General features: G+C 43.8%; 1 protein-coding gene across 21 annotated transcripts in view; it reads right to left on the reverse strand.

Annotated features, from left to right (window-relative positions):
* The window catches only part of DGKG (diacylglycerol kinase gamma), a 214,029-nt gene that overhangs the window by 74,906 nt on the left and 117,870 nt on the right, over window positions 1–21,253 (reverse strand). For 18 of the 21 annotated variants that reach the window (XR_012430965.1, XR_010585063.2, XM_005546608.5 and 15 more), the window contains one exon: window positions 20,272–20,336. Coding sequence is in view for 18 of the 21 variants with exons in the window: in XM_005546608.5 (XP_005546665.2) it covers window positions 20,272–20,336 (65 nt within the window). In the remaining 3 variants the exon portion in view is untranslated. Of the gene's footprint in view, window positions 1–10,296; window positions 11,024–20,271; window positions 20,337–21,253 lie in introns of those variants that run through there. The other 3 variants (XM_074031631.1, XM_015445625.4, XR_012430967.1) reach the window with 2 other exon arrangements.

Consider the following 21,253-nt stretch of genomic DNA (forward strand, 5'->3'; position numbering starts at 1 on the left):
GCTGAGCCTCTCGCTGTGGAAGGTGACTTCCTGGGTCCCAATCAACCAAGACTAAAATGTGGAACTGTCTGGAGGAGCAGAGGCAAACCCTGGAAGCAGGTCCACACCCTCACAGTACCGTGACCGCCAGGTGGGTCCTGAGGGAGCCAGCTGAGTTCTGCCAGCCCCCAGCTGTTGGGAGGAATCTCACTTCCCACTTCACAAATGTTGACTGTGGGTTTGACCTGCACTGGCTGCTTTCTACACTCAAAGGTCCTGCTCTTTTGATCCTCACATCTACCCCCTGCGGTAGGTACTACGGTGGCTATTTGTAGATGTGTGAGATGGTTGTTCCTTGGCAAACCTACAGCTAGACTGGAATGGGATCGCAGAGTCTGAGGGGATGCAGGCTGACTGATCCTGTTCTCCCCTCTTGCTCCCCCGCCAGTCTTTCTGAACACGAGGCAGTGCCTGCTTTATGATAGGTCGGGTTACAAAAGTTCCTTGGTTAAGCCAGTTGTTTGTCACTCTGAGCACATTTCCCCATAGAAACAATGTTATGTTGAGGTTGGATTCCCAGGCTAACCCACAAGAGTCAATTAACCCATCAGATACCCAAAATACAATGTCTTGTTTTGGAGAGAGCTTACTGGAGCTGAAGGAGCTGTGGTGAGAAGGCAGAAAGGCCTGGGTTCAAGCCACAGTTCAGTCATTTACTTGCCATGTGCCCTTGGGCAAATCATTTAGTCTGTCTCTTTATTTCTATATTTTTGAATTGACACAATATGACCTACCTTGCAGGGGTTGCTGGGAATATTAATTAAGAATACACACACATGGTTGGGCATGGTGGCTCAAGCCTGTAATCCCAGCACTTTGGGAGAGCAAGGCGGGTGGATCACTTGAGGTCAGGAGACAGATGACACCCTCTCTTTACTAAAAATGCAAAAATTAGGCCGAGCATGGTGGCTCCTGCCTGTAATCCCAGCACTTTGGGAGGCCGAGGCAGGTGGATCATGAGGTCTAGGAGTTTGAGACCAGCCTGGCCAATACGGTGACACCCCATCTCTACTAAAAATAAAAAAATTAGCCAGGCATGGTGGCGGGCACCTGTAATCTGAGCTACTTGGGAGGCTGAGGCAGGAGAATCGCTTGAACCTGGGAGGCAGAGGTTGCAGTGAGCCAAGATCATGCCACTGCACTCCTGCCTGGGCGACAGAGTGAGACTCTGTCTCAGGAAAACAAACAACAACAACAACAACAAAAAAGCACAAAAGAATACACACACATGTATGTCTCATGATATACACTCCAATAAAGGCACAGTAGAACTCCAATCCTGTATATAAAACTGGTTTTGTGGTCTCATGATTCTGAGTTCCAACTTAAAGTACAGGGAGCACATCTTTTCTGCTGAATTTGGATTGGGGATCTTTGCTTTCCTCAACTTCCTGGGAAAGAAACCTGGAGACTCTTCTACCCTACATCCCTGGTGGTGACCCTGAAGTCTGGGCTGGAGTTCTACTTAGGAAGGGAATGGAGATGCCAGAGGGAGACTGTGAAGTAGCAAAAGCGGAAGGGTAGCAGAGAGCACACACTGAAGTATGTGTCCTGTGTCTTTCTTTTGCGATCATAAAACTCCAGGTTGGTCTGTTTATTTCCGCCTATGTTTCCTGTGCCTTCCACACCATCGGCCGGTTAGAGGCATCTTGTCTAGAATTAAGTCCACAGTAAGTCATTCCCTCATTGTTTCCCTTACCTTTCCCATCATGGAATTGCTAGCAAGGCAAGTCAAAAATGCACTCGATAGGGCAGATGCCTGGATAAATACCCCCCTTCTCTTCCCTATTCCATCTTCTTCCTGTGCCAGTTTAAAAAATCTTAAATAGAAAAGCATGAGCCAGAGCCTCGCTCTGCCTGAGAAGACTGTGGTAGACCCTGCCAGCAAAATCCTTTCTATTTCATCCTTTTGAAAATCTCATCCATATGCTCTCTACTTTGCTTCCACTCTGACGTTTGTGACTTCTTATTCTTGTGTATACATCCTTGCCACCCATTTCAGAGACTACAGTTTATGTGAACTTGTCATCCTCACCTGGCCTGATGGTGCTGCTGTGCGTCCTGCCCCACCATGTCTCTGTCTGCAATCTCTAAGGTCGTGCTCTTCTCCCCTAAAGAACACGACTAATTCAGTTTGGCCCTCTCACTATGCGGTTGGCAAATGCGTCCCAGTTGTAGGTGTGGCCCCAGTGGTCCTCCCTGCCAGTTCCTTGGGAGAGCTGCTTGGCATCACCTTAGCCATGCCTCTTAATTGTAGCTTGCACCTGCTGCCCTTCTGCGGGCTGTGATTTTAGAGTTTAATTTGAACACTCTACTTTATCCTACTTAAACCTCATTTTAAAGCTCTTCTGTTTGGTCTTCAAGTATCTGGCCAAAAATATTCCTCTTGGTTTATGTGATAAGCTCCCAATTCCTTGCCAGGGTCCTCTCATTCCAGCATCAAAATCCATGGTCCAGAAGAACAGTCGTTTTCAGATGAGCTACAGAGCAGCTCTGTGTTCCCCATATGTGCCTGTTTCTTCTAAAATTATGACTCATGGCTGAGGAAGAGACTAAAGCATTGCCTTTGCCCGTGTCCCTTGGCTTCCTACCCAAGACATCAAAGGTCACTAGAGATACTAACCAGGATTCTTCCAAATGTGTCATTTGCCACCATGCCCACAAGCAGACAGGAGAAAGAGTCTGTAAGTTACATGAATATGTACACTTGAATGCAGGGGCTTTCACCAATGTGAATTCAGTAAAATATTAGTCTCAAGAGGCTCTGGGGTAAGGGGATGCTGTGGTCAGGTAAATTTGGGAAATGAAATAGTTTCTCTTGCTTTTGTGTGATCTCAGCAGGTTAGAATCTACGTTAAAAGCTCTACAATATCAAACAGAAAAGAATTATGTTTAACTCAATTTTCTAAGTGTATTCAATGACTGACACCCCCCCCCCCATATTCTTGTGAATTTCCTTTTAACATCCTGTGGAATGCATTTTAACCAATGCTACATACTTTAATACATGCTGGAAGAAGACAATCTGGGTAGCTACCTCTGCAGGCTCATCAGGAGTTGAACCTCATGATAAGTCTGTTAGCTGCTCTGTCTCCCTTCTCCAGAAGGTCCAAATTTATCCTCCTTGTGCAGAGACTATACTTTTAATTTTTTATCCAAACAGGAATTAGGCATTTCCTCTTTATTTCCATATCTATTTATTAATCAGAGCGACTTTTCTTTATGTTCTCTTTGCCCTCCTGAGTACCTTTTCTTTCTGAATCATTTCTTTCTTTTTTTTTTTTAAAGTGTATTTTATTTACTTATTTTTTTGAGGCAGGGTCTCACTCCATTGCCCAGGCCACAGTGCAAGTGGTATGATTATATTAATAGTTCCCTGCAGCTCTGAAATCCTGGGCTGAAACAATTCTCCCCTCTCAGCCTCCCAAAGTGCAGGGATTACAGGCATGAGCCACCGCGCCTGGCCCTGAATCATTTTTTTTAATGACATCTAGGAACCCTTTGTCAATGCTTTTAAATTCTCCTCAAGCCCATTCATTCTCTCCTTCGGCAGAAGACCAGTTCACATTTACAGCACCAATAATTTGTGACCAAGGTCAAGAAAGAAAAATAAACAATTGGCCCCCATCACAACCCTAAGATTATATTTCCTGGGCATCCACGTGACAACTTGGAGGGCCAAGGCTCTTATGGGGCCTGGCAATGTGTTTATTTGGCTTGCACAGTGGTGTTTAAAATTGGAAAATTTTACATACACACCTGAAGCCCAGCTTCTCTTGAGAAATCAGATCTGTTAATACTGGATTGCTTTCCAACCTGGCAACAATCGACTGCCACTGAGAACTGGCTGCTCCCTTTACACAGGTCTCAGGCTAGAGTTCTCACCACTCCCTAGAGCCTCACATCTACCCACTTCTCTCATTTACACGAACTGCCTGCTTCTGCACGCGTTTGGATTTGTGACCCCTCATATAGACCTCTGTAGTTTTCCCCTGGGAATTTCCCTGGAAGATGCTTCAAAAGTGTCTACGCTACTTTCTTCCTCAGATCCTTCCTGTCTGAGCTGCTGGTGTCTTTGGTCATGAGTCCTAATACATGTCTGATTTCAAGGGTTGACCAGCTGCAGCAGGGTGACAGATGAATCATATTGGCATTTGCAAAGATCACACGCACAGAAATAAAATATCATCCAAATCTACCTCTTCTAGGAAATAATATTGCAGTTGCTCTGTGTTTGGAAGTTAGGGCACAACCTGGTAGATAGATCAACTATTCCACAATTATGGAACACTGAGAAATGAACTTGACTCTAACTATTAGAAAAGTAGCCTAAGCTCACATTTATCTTTTCCCTGAACTCACTACTTTGTACAAACCATGATTATTGTGAATTTTAAGATTATACCACGAAGTCTTGATTATTAAGGGACAAGTTCTTTAGTAAGTAGATTATCCAATCCTTCAAATTTCTTCTTTTCTCACCCTTTGGCTGTTAACCATTTCATTTTCCTTTAGTGCAATTTTTACCAGTTGTGGAGATGGGGCCAGAGGGGGAAATGAGTACAAAGCATGAACCAAAACGTCAGCTCAAATCAGAGGGCATCCTGTGGCGTCATCTCCACCCCAACCCTGCATATACCCACAGAAACCATGATTAAGAGCAGCCGCTCCCCCTCTCCCCATCCAAGTTCAGGGGCAAGGTGGTACAGAAGAGGAAAGGGGGAACCTGACTAATTACAACACTGTGTTGAGAGCTCCAATGAAAGTTTCACTGAGATCAACAGTTGGCGGTTTTCATTTACCCAGGACTTTCTCACTCCCTCTTACTCTATGGTAACCCAAAACTGGAGATTACGGACCCACTTTCAGCTTATTGAGTTCAAAGGCAAGAAAGGGTACTTGGCTTGATTGGCAGTTTGGAATGCTCTCCAAACAGGCCCACTTTCAGGATTAAAGGGACACTCCATTCAACAGAATAGAAAACATCTTGTTACTAGACAGTGAAGAATTTCAATCTAAGTGTAGGTTCAATAAACATGAATATTCAGCAATTACGTAAGTCCCTGCTGTGTTAGTAATTTGAAGGTATAAGTACATTCTTGAAGTGAGAAGAGCCCCTCTTTCATTGAAGAGCATTAGAAGATTGGGAAAATGCCTTCTTAGTAAAATGTGAAGTGGTAAATACCCCCTACCCCCTTCAAATTTAAACACTTCTACAATCTTCAAAGTAGAGATCTATAGTCTTCAAAGTAGAGGTTTGATGACCCCCTTTGGAGGAGCGTTTATAGAGGGGATGCTTATACTGAGAAGGGGGTTGAAATCTAAAGTCCTATCCAAATCTAGGAGTCTATAAGTTACTATTACAGACAGGAACCATGACAGCGTGCACTAAAATTAGAGATTCTACAATGGATTCTCATATACTGCTACATGTTCTCCTTACAAATCCCCATAGTAATCAATAGCTTCATACCAATACCTGATAAACTTCAAATCCATTGACTTATTTACTCTAATTCTTACAGGCACCTTGTCAGGCAGTTGTAATTTCCATTTTACACATCAGAACATTAGGAATCAGAGAAGCGAGTAACCTTCCCAATGGCACACAGTAAGTAAGAGGCAGAGTAAGGGCTGAAACTGAGTTCTTTTGATGTTGAATGCAATGAAACTCAGGAATTTGCATCTGTATTTCACATGAGGGTGACACGACCTGGCGTAACAGAGTTGTAAAGCCATTTGCTCCGGGTTTCTGTGAAATAACTTACTTATTTCAAGGAAGAGTGCATTTCCTGATGAGTACAGTGAAAGCTTGCTTTCGAAATTTCCTTTGGCCCAATAATAAGTGCATTACAGCTTTTTTTTTAGTAAATGCTGATTTAAATGGGGAATTAAAATTAATCACTTGAATCTTTTCTGAGAACATCTATTACCTTTTTGCCTTGTTTTTAAATTTCTTCATAATAAAATATATGCAATTATGAAAAGTTTAAAGAAAATATGGAGGACTGAATATGCTAATCATATCAGCTCTAAATACAGATATGGACTCTGTTGTATCACCAAAATACCCTTATGCAAAAGGGCAACAATTTTCTGAAGTTTTAATTAGTAAAGTACAATAGAAGGCCAATAAACTCTGACAGTATTTTTTCTGGATATAAAAACAAAGAGACATGTTAAACTAAGTTTAAAAGCCTCCTAAGTTGCCCTCTCCCTGAAGGCATCTGAAACCGTGGTGGTGAGGAAGGGAGAAAGACATGTGGATTCTTTTTTTCAGTATGGATTTCTACTTCACAACCAAATAGCATGCTTTAAAGCTCAGGCTTTATAAGAAAGCTCTGTCGCTGGTTTCCAGTTTTTCTAGCCCTGATGTGTACTGACTCCTCCAGGGCAGCAGAGCTGGCTCCTTCATCTCTCTCCTGATGCCCCTCTTCCTTCTGTCTCCCCACAGGGATTGCCTCTTTTCTGGGTCTTTCTGACTAACACTCTGTCTGTACTATTCTAACATTTCATCAAGGTTCAGTATCTTAAAGTCCCAGTGATTCTAGGAGCCCTGAAAGTTTTGCTCCAGAAATACTTTGAAAGGTAAGCCACTCCTTCATTAATCTATTCAAAAAGCACTTACTGATGGATACCCTCACTATCCACTCACCCATTCCCAGGATAAGATGCAAACTCTCGTACGGACCACCGAGATCTGCTGCAACTGCTCCCTGCTGCCTTTTCACTCCACCTGGGAACCTCCGGCCTCTCCACTAGTGTGATGATGGAGGCAAAGATTGGTGTGATTGATACATCTACAAGCTAAGGATGTCAGACTGCTGGCAACCACTAGAAGCAAGCAGAGAGGCACAGAAATCATTCTATCTCAGAGCCTGGGGAAGGAGTCAACCCTGCTGACATCTTTCAGACTTGTAGCTTTCTTTTTCTTTTCTTAAGACAGAGTCTCATTCTGTCACCCAGGTTGCAGTGCAGTGGCATGATATTGGCTCACTGCAACCTCCGCCTCCTGGGTTCAAGCGATTCTCATGCCTCAGCCTCCCGACTAGCTGGGATTACAGGAGTCCGCCACCACGCCCGGCTAATTTTTGTATTTTTAGTAGAGACGGGGTTTCACCATGTTGGCCAGGCTGGTCTTGAACACCTGACCTCAAGTGATTCGCCCGCCTCAGCCTCCCAAAGTGCTGGGATCACAGGCCTGAGCCATCGCGCCAGGCCAGACATGCAGTTTTTAGAACCACAAGCGAATAAATTCCTGCTGTTCTAAGCCACCCAGTTGTGGTGTATTGTTATGGCAGCCCAGCACACTGATACAGTTGGTATTAACTTCTGTATGTGCTCATCTTCCCAGCTACACCCACGAACTCCTGAAAAGCAGGGGCTGTGGTGCTCCATCGTCCCTCTCAGACCTAGCATGATGCTAACACAAATAGATGCTCAATGCATTTTGGCTGAATGAAGAAACATGCTTGGCACCACCCTTCTGGATTTAGTTCAGTGGATCCCGAAGAGAGTCAGACTCCTCTCCAAGTGAGAAAGCTTATGAACAAGTTGGAGACATAACAGTAGTTTAGCATCCCAAACAATAAATTATAGAAGACAAAGAGGGTGCAGCAAAGTGGGACAGAATGTGTCAGAAACATTGAAGATGGGCCGGGCACAGTGTCTCACGCCTGTAATCCCAGTGCTTTGGGAGGCCGAGGTGGGCGGATCACGAGGTCAGGAGATCAAAACCATTCTGGCCAACGTGGTAAAATCCTGTCTCTACTAAAAACGAAAAAATGTGCCGGGAGTGGTGGCAGGCGCCTGTAGTCCCAGCTACTTGGGAGGCTGAGGCAGGAGCATTGCTCAAACCTGGGAGGTGGAGGCTGCAGTGAGCTGAGATCACACCATTGCACTCCAGCCTGGGCGACAGAGTGAGACTCTATCTCAAAAACAAACAAACAAAACAACAACAAAAGAACATTGGAGATGGAGTCTAAGAGAAAGTGGAGTACAAAATGGGTTGGTCAAGTAGGTTGGTTCAGAATATTCTGTGCTGCATTTTGAAACAAGTGATGACTAGGCCACAAGAGGAGATGTCGTCTAGGTTGAGGGATTGAGGGCCTGAGAGCAGCGGTGTGGGGAAGGTAAGAGTAACGGAGCATGCAAGCAAGAACTGAGGCTGGTGTTTGAAGAGGAGAATGTTAGAAAGGGCACTAAATGCAAGCATGGGATGTAACACAGGATGGGGCTGAGGGAAGTAGGTGTTTGTGCAGCAGCAACAGGACCACAAACGTATCTCGGGGAGACTAACGAACGGGCAGCTCTAGGCAGGGTGGGCCTGAGTGGGAAGGGCATCGAGATGGGCCAGAGGGTGGCTGAGGAAATCCTGAGGATGGGACATCTTGGGGACCAATTGGGAACCGAGGAGCACAGGGGGCAAGCGGTCTCACAAGTAAAGAAAATTGTGCAGTTAAACAGTGCAGCTTGGTCAGTTGTGGAATGGGAGGCAGAAAGCTCCCATCTGGGTAGCGACCTGGTGGGTGCAATGAGTCCGCCCCTGGGCTCAGAGAAGGTGGTGTGTTTATCATCCCAGATGAATGGAACTCTCTGTTTTTGGAAGCCTTTGCAAGACATTCCAAAGCTACTCTCAATAACTCATTTCAGTCTTTAATATGTCTCCAGGCCAGAAGATTCCTGCTCCCATCCAAAAGACAATTCTTTAATTTTAGAGCACATTTTTTCCCTCTCTCATTCTTTCCTGAACTGAGATGAAGAGTAAGGAGGTGTAGTCACTATTTCCAGTTGTGAATACTTCACACTCTTGAGGCCCATTCCCAGCACATTCGCTGTTTCTCTCCAGGAAAAGTGATTTTGGATGACTTGTGGCTTTCTCATTGACCCTATAATCATATCTGTGGCTCTTTTCTAGTCTTTTTTTTGGGTGCATCTTTGGTCATGGGGCACAAAACTGGGCACATGGAGAGGCAGGGAAGTGTGGCAGGGCAAGAGGAGTTGTGGAATAGACAGGCCTAGATGCGAATAGCAGCTTCCCTAGTAACTAGTGTGGTCTGGAGCAAGTTCCATCTTCTCTATGAGCCTCACTTTTCTCATCTGTAAGATGGATCAATAATACTTACATTTGGTGAGTTGTGCCAGTTAAAAATATTGTACATGAGATCCTTGAAAGCTCTCAATAAATGATGGCTACTATTGTTGGTATGGGTTGGAGCAGAACTGATTACACTGGGAAAACCACCTTTCTAAACACTTTAATAAATGGCATGGTTATTCATGCTTTAAAAACTATACTAGGCCGGATGTGGTGGCTCACGCCTGTAATCCCGGCACTTTGGGAGGCTGAGGTGGTTGGATCACCTGAGGTCAGGAGTTTGAGAGAAGCCTGGCCAACATGATGAAACCCTCTCTCTACTAAAAATACAAAAAAATTAGCCGAGCGTGGTGGCACATGCCTGTAATCCCAGTTACTCAGGAGGCTGAGGTAGTAGAGTTGCTTGAACCCTGGAGGCGGCCATGTCAGTGAGCTGATATTGTGCCACTGATTCCAGCCTGGGTGACAGAGAGAGACTCCATCTCAAAAAAACAAAAATGAAAACAAAAACGATGTTACTGCATAGTTCAGAAGGCAACTCTTGCTATCTCTGATGGTCAGATAAAACACAAACTGGTTCCTTTGAGATACAGCAAAACTATGGGCAGGACCCAGAATCGTGTTGAAAGGATAAAATATTTTTCATTACCCTGTGCAATAGTAGAGCTGCATAACATATGAAATAGTTATTTCAACTGTGAAGGGACTTGGATAATGGTATCTTTAAAGCACTCAATGACTGAACCAAAGCATTGGGACTTTTTACTTGGAAAAGACCAATACAACTACAGCCGATGAACTCACTCCATTCAATTCCTTTCTATCATCTTCCCTTCATAACCTATAAATGCTAGTATGTTAATAACCTTTTAAACTAGTGTTTACGGCGTGATCTCAAGTCAATAAAATTGTGCAATTAAAGTGTTGAAAGAAAATATGTTATAGTGCTGAGTTTATTTTTTGGAGGAGGGGATGAAAAATATGATTTTTTTACAATGAGCCTCAATGACTTATATAAAGAAAAATTATTTTAAAAATGGTTTGTATAGCTTTATAAAAACACTTTATCATAAATATTTTAACGTATATATATCAAGTTAACTGCTGTAATGCACCAAAATGGCAATATTGTGTTTCTCCATGATGGGACTATGAGTGACTGGTTTTTTTTCTTACTTTAACTTTTCTGAACGTTCCAAATTATTTATAATGATATTGCAATGTGCTATATAATAATATTTATGATGTATTATTAAATCACATAATGATAAATATATTGATATTTTATTGAAAAACTTTTAATTAAGAGAAATGACGAGAAAAATAATTCCATATATTTCTACATTGATGACTCACACCCTATTTAATATTAAATAGATTTTTATCTGCCTATATTAGATAATCACCAACGCTCAGAGTTTTAAGGGCTTCTGAATCATCTAACATGATTATTATCTGATATAGGATCTCTTTTTAATAAGAATATTAATAACAATCATAATAGCTACCACTGATGTGCCCGACTCTGTAATAAACACTTTAAGTGCATTGTTCCACTAGATCCTCGAAATAAGCCTATGAGGTTAGCAGGCAGAACAATGCCCTGAAGATGTCCACGTTCTGATCCCCAGAGCCTGTGAGTATGCTAGGTTACGTGACAAAGGGGGAATTTAGGTTGCAGATGGAGTTTAAGTTGACAGTCAACTGACCTTGAGATGGGGAGAGGATCTTGAATAATCTGGGTGGGTTCAGTGCAATCAGCGTTCTCATAAGTGGAAGAGGGAGGCAGGAGAAAGAATGTCAGAGGGATGCCATATGAGAAGGACTCGACTGGCCACTGCTGGCTTCAACAATGGGAGGGGGCCAGGAGCCAAAGAGTGGTGATGCCTGGAAAAGGCAAGGAAACAGCTTTTTCCCCAGACTCTCCAGAAAGGAATGTAGCCCTGATGCACCTTGATTTTAGCCCAGTGACACCTATTTCAGACTTCCGACCTCCAGAACTGTAATACAGTAGTGCTAGTTTTTGTTGTTGTTGTTGTTGTTGTTTTTGAGATGGAGTCTCCCTCTGTTGCCCAGGCTGGAGTGCAGTGATGTGATCTCGGCTCACTGCAAGCTCCACCTCCCAGGTTCACGCCATTCTCTCGCCTCAGCCTCCCGAGTAGCTGGGACTACAGGCGCCCGCCACCACACCCGGCAAATTTTGTTTTTGTATTTTTAGTAGAGACGGGTTTTCACCGTGTTAGCCAGGTTGGTCTTGATCTCCTGACCTCGTGATCCGCTTGCCTCAGCTTCCCAAAGTGCTGGGATTACAGGTGTGAGCCATTGCGCCCGGCCAGTAGTGTTGTTTTAAGTCACTAAGTTTGTGGCAGCTCATTACAGCAACAATAGGAAACTCATATAATATTATACTCCAGTTTTACAGGTGAGCAGACTGAGGTTTAGGAAGAGTAACTTGGTCAAGGTCACACATGGTGGTTAATGAGGACTCCTGGATTTGAATCCAGGTTGTCTGATCATGGAACCTCTCCTATTGGGCACTTGCTTCCAAAATGATCGCCAGCATGGGCTTGCACGCAAAACATGAAAACTCATCACCTTTCCCAATAGCTCACTGCACTTGAGGATGCCTCTGACCGGTAGAATTGATGTCCTATTTGGGGCTCAACCCAGTCTTGCATTCCAGTCACCTTTTCATTGATTTATTGTGCAAAATAACACAATTCCTGCTTTATAAGAAAAGCCTTTTAAATATTTGAGGCCAATAATCACTCCTCTCTAAGGCTTCTCTTCTTTGGGTGAAACAATTCCAGATTCAGCCTTTTCTTCGAAGACATCTAAAGTTCTAGCACCTTCTCAACCACTCCCTTCTGGAAAGTATCCAGACTGTTAACTCTCACGTTAGGATCCAGTCAGTTCCTACCTTACTTTGAATTTGTGTGCTTTGATTTTCTTCCATAAGGTTATCGTGCTAGCCTCAACTCTTGTGAACTTGATTACATACTACATCTTGAGCTCTTCGATGGAAATATTTCTAGAAATCAATCAGTCAGTAAATTCTGATAACTGGGATTATCTGGCCTATAGTCTTGAAAACATAGCGTGCTTTCAAGTTCCTTCTGGTATGATCACAAACTGATTCTACTCTTTGTTGACATGAATAAGACCTTTCCTGTTCTAGCCTGGCAGGGGCTAGAAGAAAAGCCCATTAAGTTACAGAAAGAAACGGTTCTGGCCAGTGGGTAACCTTGTAGGGAGGCTTGAGATGCCACAGGCTGCTGCTGTGCAACAGTTGAGAGGTTGTGCTGTCTGTTCCCATGCGGACTGGGGACCCAGGAGGAAAATGAAGGGATTGTTAAGAGTCAATGTGATTTCATTATATTATTTAAAATACTGTGAATGTTAGGGCAGAGAGAACTGCACACAAATATTAATAACAGACTCCCCAAATCTTTGATCATCTACCACTTTAGATGATCCACGTGGTTGCTCCCTTATTTCTGCGAATAAACAAGGCTTAACTATAAACAATCATCATGAACAACAACAACAACAAAAAACCCTGGACTTCTGCAGTTGTGTAATGAGCATCTGATGAAAAAAACATGAACCCATATTTCATTCATTTTACTCTCTGCATCTCTCGCAAAGAGGGGTGGGGAGGGTGGGGGACAAAACATTTTTGTGGCTTAGTATCTAAACATTCAAGTAATTAAGTCAGTTGCTCTGTCAGAATTGACTTGAAAGCCAAAGGTTCTTGAGCACAAAACATAAGGTTTGCATTTCTTTATAAATACCTACAGGAATAAGAAAAAACATAGAAAATGCCACAATTAAATTCATTTGGGGCTTTTCTGAATCCCAGATATTTAAGAAAAATAGTTTGCTATATTGAGGGAAGCAGGTGCAGACAGTCTGGACCTCTGGCTACCTACAGCAGGTCTCTTTTGAGGTGCCAAATATTAGATAAAGAGAGGCAAAGCCCAATTCAGGGCACAGAATGAAGACTTTGATGGCAAGGATTTTTAACTTTGCTATATTTGCTGCTGTTGAACCTTTATGCCTTGAGAAAGTCACACATCTGGGTTGTAATAGTGGGCTACCTCACAGGGCGCCAGGAAAGAACAACTTAGAAGGGTTTCATTTTTAGATATAAGAAGAAAATCTTATGTAAATCGTGATATATTTTATGCTTGTGACGGCAGAGCATACCGCAGGTATTCAAGACAGGAAACCCTTCCTTTCATTTTCAGAACTGTATGACTTGAGCTTTGTCAGTTTCTATTTGGTTTCCCACAGAACATCTCTGTCTTTATCTGAGGTCAGGGTTGGGGAGAGGTATGTGGTGGGTGAGGGGAAAGAAGTATCCGTGAGGGAGGGGTAGTCATATCCCCAGCATCTGACCACAGGGCCACTTGCCTACCTGTCATGCAGTCCATGACCCCTGCTAGTAAGCCAGAAGCACCCAGAGAGCACATGGAATCTGTCTTGCCACTCTCCTTTGCTCACTCCTGCCCTGTTCCTCCTGATACCATTTCACCTGGGGTCTGTGACCCCCTCCCTTGATCCTGCTAGCCCGGACTTGGCACTGGACTTCGAATCTCTAGAGTTCAGATCCCCAACCTCCACCTCTCGGACCTCCATGGAGCCAGTGAAGGGGATTTCCTCTAGAGCTTCTGTCCTGCAGAATCCAAACCAACCAAACTGGTGCCATATTCCCAACCCCAAGAGAAGGATTTGGGCAGATTCAATGCATCACTGCTGGGGTCTCCTCCAACTTTTCAGGTTAAAGGCCATGTCAATAGAGCATTGATTCTATGATAACTGAATCCCATTTGCCACTCCATTAAAAAAAACCCATTTATTGTCAATACTTTATTGTCAATTTAAGGCAATGCTTGTTATTTAATGATATTCAACAACAAATGTTTATGGCGAACCTACTATGTACTATGAAAACTTAGGTATTATGTCACTAAATACTCATAGCAACATTGCAAGATTTTCAAAAGAGGCAGCAAAGGATTAAGAAGATTAACTTGCCCAAGGTCACATAGCTAATACGTGGCAAAGCCAAGTTTTGATGCCAACTTACTCTATATCCTGCTGCCTTCTTCTATAGTTACTAAGTGCTTAGTTATTTACAAGGTATATTTCCAACCTCTTAAAAACTCAAGCTACATTAGGGCTTCTGGGGAGCCCCTCATCAGTGACTCCATGGGACCTGCTCCAAGAAAGCTAATATTTCAGAACCTGTTAATTACTCAAGGGCTTTTGAGAAAGGTGGTCAGCTTCTAGTAGGAATGAAGCACTGCTTCGGTCCCTTTGAAGGGTCTAACAGGAAATAACTTGCTTCAGCCTCAACTGCTGAGAGACATAGTCAAGTGGATACACTCAACAGGTTTAGAATAACACATTCCTCAAGTACTCTGAGTTTCTAACCAACAATGAAAACATTCCATGCTTAGACTTCTCTTTCTAGACACTCACTGACAGTGACATTAGAATTAGGTGGTTTTTATGTATAGATTTCGTATGGCAAAACTCTTCATGGAGACTTAATCTGGAAACTTCATGGTGGCTGGGGTTTGGCTATCTGGAAGACTTTGATGGGATTCTTGTCTCCTCTGCTAGTACTGACTGCCGCCTGTCTGTGGGACTGAGAGTCCCTCTCCTTCTCTCTAAGTTGAAACCCTCTTTCCTCCATTCTTTTGACTTTATTGCAAACACTCTACTCTGTGACTATTGGCAAATGTGTCTTTTTATTAATTCCTCTTTCCTTGCTAGGCAGGGCCAGCTCATAGGTGTGAGACATGGACCCCGGAGCCCCACACTTAAGAGGGCTCAGTGCTTAGTTTAATGCTTGGCTGTCACTGGCTTGAAATTCATAATAATTTTTGAAGAAGGGGCCTCACCTTTTTACTTTTGCACTGGGCCACACAGATCATATAGCCAGTCCTGCTCCTTGCTGTGGACATGGAAACAGGGAGGATACTCACACCATACAATGTATGACTGGATGGTGTACCTGTTCTCCTCCCCTCTGGAACTGGGCAGGCATTTTCCCATAGAGACAATCCATAAAGGCAGATGATGCCAACCATAACTCCATCCTCCTTAGCCTCAGTTCCTTCATTTCTAAAATGGGGACCGTGGCACTTACCCTTGCATGTTATTATGAGCAATGAGTGGGATGATGTATAAAGTACTTATCAGAGTGTCTGGTATACATCAGTGCTTGCTCAATGAAATCCATGGGAGATAGCAGTTGCAGGAAACAGAGCTTGAACTCTGGAGTGAAGAGCTAGGTCAGAAATTAAATTAGCCCCATTGCCTAAAAAATACATGACTTTTGTTAGTTGACTTGGTTTCTTCCAGCGTCAGTTCCTTTATCTGTAAATGGGAATGCTAATGTTTATCTTGTAAGGTTGTTTTGTGATTTAAATAATTTAATGTATTTAAAAACCCTAGTTCACCACTTGGCATCTAGGAGGAGCTAAAAAATGAAACAGTTCTTCGTCAGGTTTCCCTTTAACAATATTGCTAGGAGGAGCTAAAAAAATTATAACAGTTCTTAGTTAGGTTCCCCTTTAACACTATTGCTACACTTAAAACAACCAATTTGGCCAGGAGTGGTGGCTCACACCTGTAATCCCAGCACTTTGGGAGGCTAAGGCAGGTAAATCACTTGAGGTTAGGAGTTCAAGATCAGGCTTAACAACATGGTGAAACCCCATCTTTACTAAAAATATGAAAAAAAATTAGCCAGGCATGGTGGTGCATGCCTTTAATCCCACCTACTCGGGAGGCTGTGGTATGAAAATCACCTGAACCCGAGAGGCAAAGGCTGCATTGAGCCAAGATCACACCACTGCACTCCAGCCTGGGCGACAGAATGACTCTTTCTAAAAAAAAAAAAAGCAAAAACAAACAAACAAAAAAACACGACCAAAAATACCCCTTAAAAAGAAAACAATTCATTTGCAAATGATGTTTGGGATATGACCATTAATAAGTTCTTATATATTATACAACTTCCTGTATACTGTATCACCTGTGAAATGTAACCACCTTGTATGTTAAAATAATTTTGTAAAAAATATTTGAGCACTATTTTTCCTTTTCTTTTGCTAGACTATGAGTTCCTTGAAGGCAGGGGCCATGTCTTATGCGCCCTTTATTCCAGATCACTTTCAAACACTTCAGAATCTCAATTGAATCGAATTTCTCTTTTGTTCTTATGCCAACAGTGAGATGATAATCTCCCTAACATTCCTCAATTAGCAATTAATAATTAGCCTATCGATAACTAGGAGATAGACAGGGCAAAAAATAACCCCATCTCTGCCCTGAAAGGTCTTTTCTTTTTTGTCCATCACACATGGCTCATATTCCTGCCTCCTCGGTTCTGGTTCTTGCTCCGTTAACGAAACTATTCCCTCAGGGAACATAACTTGGTTTTCTGGAATCTACTATCCTCCCTGGTAACAACCTATATAGAGAGGCCATGGAGGAAGAATTTCCTGAAACCCCAACATTTGAGTCATAATTTGATGCCTTTTAGGATTCAAAGAGGCCTCAGACCTGTGACTTTTAAACATTTGGGGAGTATAGGTTCCTTTAAGAATCTTCTGATAGTTATGGACATTCTCTGCAGAAAAATACATTCAATACCTTAGTACAATTTCAAGGTGTTCTCAAAACCCCTGAAGCCCTTGGGTCCCAGATTAAGAATTCTTGTTAGAATAGCCAAGAAAAGGGATTCAGCAATGTGAATGATTCCGGTTTCCTGGTAAATTCTAGCCCTGACTAGTCACTCTCCCTTGCTGAAAACAAAACAAAACAAAACAGAACAAAACACAGCAATGACAACTCCCAAGATTTAACCTCAAGGTTATCCCTGAGAGTCCAAACCTGGGCAGTAATGGCAAAGGGCTTTCAGCCAAGCAGTAACTACTCTTTGGAGAACCTAAGTTAAGCTGAGTAAAATAAGCCTTGTTTGATAATACCGTTTACATTTCCAAATCCTGGGTATCAAGCTTTCTTCCTATCCCTTGCGGCCCTTCCTAAGTTTAGCCGCTGGTGTAATGGGGTAACCATGGCAACAACCACCTGCCTATTTAAAACCATCTCCAATGCTAAATAAGGAAGCCTGAAGAAAATGGCTGCTTGCCTGCCTCTCAGTGGACAAATTGGGCACTCCTGGGTATTTTAGACACGGGCGAATAGGCAGGGTAGAAGCAGTATGTATGCAAAGCTCCTCATAGGAAGCATTTGGTGACCTGGTGAAATAGGTGCTACTTCAGCCCTTCTGTCTTCAGATGTTAGGAAAGCACACAGGTTTACGTGCAAATCCGTGTGCCTGTCACCACGTCACCCATGCTACCTTGACCTCAGTCAGGTGAAGAGTGAGGTGAGAACCTACCCTCAAAGAGTAGTCTTGTTTATGGGATCTCGGAAGGGAGAAGGAAAAACAGTGCTACAGATCACAGTGAATTTGTTCATACTTTGCATTAAAATGCACACTACAATCTTTTTTTTTTTTTTTTCTGACTGATGTGTCTTTCTAATTGTACTTAATCATGTGGGTGATGGATGATTGCTCTATTTATGTCATATGTTGGCCTGACTATTGATTTTTGGCATATGGAGAAATTTCTCCCTCCCTCTGCTTCCTTGCTTTCTGGGAATTACAGAGGTTTGGTTTCTTTCCCCTGCCGAGACCATACAACTGATCACACTGAACATCTTGCTCTTCCACAGTATACTGTACCCTCTCACTCCTTCGTATCTTTTCGTACATTTGCTTCCTTCTCCCTGAGTTGCCCTCCTCTTTTTCTGTGCCTTGGTTCAGTCATCTCTGTCACTGGAAAACCCTCCATGCCACGTTTCATGTCCTTGGTTTTTGCTCCCATAGGTCACTTCTAGTCACATCCCTTAACACAAACCATTCTGCACATCTGCTTGCCAGCCTGTTTCCAGCACCGGGCTGTGAGTCCCCTACATGGGTCTGTCCAAAACGCCTGTAGAACAGTGCCTGGTGTACATTATGTTTTCAAAAGATCTGTTGAATGAATGGATGAATGAATGAACAGAGCCCCACGGCTTTCACAAGTGTATGGTACATGTGCATGAGTACGTATAAGGATACTTGTGTGAGGCCGGGTGCGGTGGCTCAAGTCTGTAATTCCAGCACTTTGGGAGCCTGAGGTGGGCAGATCACTTGAGGTCAGGAGTTCGAGACCAGCCTGGCCAAGATGGTGAAACCCTGTCTCTACTAAAAATACAAAAATCAGCCGGGTGTGGTAGCGGGTACCTGTAATCCCAGCTAGTTGGGAGGCTGAGACGGGAGAATCACTTGACTCAGGAGGTGGAGGTTGCAGTGAGCCGAGATTGCCCCACGGCACTCCAGGCTGAGCAACAGAGTGAGATGCCACTGAAAAAAAAAAAAAAAAAGGTACTTGTGTGGAAAGAGGACTTTAAAAGTCTGAGGAATGAGTTGAAGAGGAGTACTTTTTAAAAAAGTGGTTTGTGTATATCTGGGAGTGCAAAAGGCTGTTAGAGGAGATCACCTGAACTGTACGTTTGTGACTACAGTGTCAGGGGCTGGAAGTACACGTGTTCCTAGCGTGCAGTGAGTGTGTAGAGTCTGTGCGTGTGAGAGCAAGAAGACGCTGTGATAGGATGCACTTCCTAAAAGGTTCATTCGGCTACTATCACATCTCATAGATCACTCTTCCTGAAGCTGCAGTGTTCAATATCTGACCTCTGAAAAGATCTCCTTCTTATTGGTTGACCTCTCAGGCTGTGGGGTCAGGACAAAGAGTAGGAGTGAAAATGGCAAGTGCTGAAAATGATGGGTACAGGCTTTAAATGAATGTCTTCAGTGAACACTCTAACCTCTCTTTTAAAGACAATTCTTGCTTGTAATCCCAGCACTTTGGGAGGCCGAGGAGGGCAGGTCACTTGAGGTCAGGGGTTTGAGACCAGCCTGGCCAACATAGTGAAACCCCATCTCTACTAAAAATACAAAAGTTAGCTGGGCATGATGGCGCACGCCTGTAGTCCCAGCTACTCAGGAGGCTGAGGCAGGAGAAAGGTTTGAACCTGGGAGGAGGAGGTTGCAGTGAGACAAGATTGTGCCACTGCACTCTGGCCTGGGTGACAGAGTGAGATTCTGTCTCATAGATAAAAAAATAAAATAAAATAAAATAAATAAATAAATAAATAAAGACAATTCTGTGGGCTAAACAAAAGTCAACATCTTCAGGTTCAAAGACAAAGTCCAAATCATTATCCATCCTCCTCCTCACCTACCTAGGGCTGGGGTGGGAACAGTGTCAAAATAGTGGTCATCTTGAAATAGTACAGCAAAGAAAAAGAAAGAATGAAAATTAACCAATGAGAAGAAAGAGAGAAAGAAGGAAGGAGGGAGAAAGGGGTAGCTATATGTCAGTCACAACTCAGTTCTGGCAAATTTTCTCCTACAAGGAAGCCGGGTTTGCTTTCGTTTGCAAATGACCTCGTTTCCTCTTTCCTTTCATTTCTGAACCTAACTTGGCAACTTCACAGAGTGCCCAGGCTGAGGCTGGGACTTAATGGGTTCCGGGTCTCCGGCCTTTGCAGGTACCTCTCTGCTGCTGCCCTCTGCTGTCGGGGGAGGCCAAGGAGACGCCCTTCTGGGCCTCCTGGTCCAAGCCCCGGAGCTGCCACCTCCTCCCATTTGAGACCGACAGAAGCTAGGGTCTCTTCCAGCCTCCCCACCCTTCCACAAAAGAATCATGAGGGGCTGGGGTTGGAAGCGCTGTACTAGGAAGCAGAAGAGACTCAGGAGGGGGTTCCAGTTAGCCAAGGGCAGATACCCTCCCACCTCCTCCCCTGCAAAAGCAGGCCCTTCATACCCACCTCCTGCTTCCCAGCCCCTCCCTTTGCACAGAGAGGACAGGCAGTTAGCCTGTGCCAAGTTTCTGAAATTTTTTTTTTTTCTTGGAAATGGAAACCCTCCTTCCGGCAATGTGGCAGGAAGGCCAAGTCCCTGGAGGCCCTGGCTGGGAACATTTCCGGAGAGCAGGTGAAAGGCCTCTGTTCCGCCAGGGCCACACTGGGTGGGTGGCAGTGCAGCCGGGCCTGCAACTTACCTGCTGTTGAATTTTTCAGGGTGTTTCTCTCTCATCACGTGGAATCTGTGTGCAATGGAAGCGTCCTGAAAGTGAAAGAGACAAAGCAGATCCTTGGTGAGTGGTCATGACAGTGCAGTGTGGAGGGAAGGGACACACACATGCCCTCGCTGAGTCATGCCAACCCTGGGACTCTATTGCATGGTGGGGCTCCAGGTCACATCCGCGGCACCAATAGAGGCTCAACACTGCCTCCAAGGGGATGAGCTAGCATCATCAATACTCTTACAGCCTGTGCCAGTAGACTCTGGAGTCCTTGCTATTTCACTCTAGCCCAGGCCCGCCGAGAACAGATAGTTCAGGGGTGAGTGGAGGGGAAAGCCTTTGCTCTTTGGGGAGACTGAGAGTCTGTGAGCACAGGACCCTGTGTCTGGGGCTGAGCATGAGTCTCTGGAAATGACTTTCCATGATAATTCTTTTTAAAATAGTTTTTACTTTGGAATATTTTGACTCACAGTAAGTTCCAAAATTAGCATGGAGTTCCTAGGTCCCTTTCACTCAGCTTCCCTCAATAATAACATTTTATATAACTATAGAATATTGTCAACACTAGAAACCTGACATTGGTAGATGCTATTAGATATTAAGTCCTAACCATCCACACCAATAGAAATAATTAGTGGCATTGGATAACATGCTTAATAGATAATAAAAGAAAACTAAACTCTGGCTTCTGCTTCTTGATCACTTCACTCGAAGGACTCTCTCTAAGACCAGTAAGAGTCATTACTACACCGTGTGGACACTGCCCTCTTATGAGCACATCCCTTTGCCACACTAGCGGCCCCCTGCACTCCAGCACTCACAGTTAGGAGGCTGTCATGACACTGTGCTCCTGGGCTTTCCATCCTCTGACCACAACTTCCTAACCCTGGGTTCTACCTGTGGCCCCCACTCCACACTGTGGCCATCTCGTGAGTTCTCGCAGCTGTTATCAGCATCT

This window comes from Macaca fascicularis, chromosome 2 (genome assembly GCF_037993035.2).
Source record: "Macaca fascicularis isolate 582-1 chromosome 2, T2T-MFA8v1.1".
Lineage (NCBI taxonomy): Eukaryota > Metazoa > Chordata > Mammalia > Primates > Cercopithecidae > Macaca > Macaca fascicularis.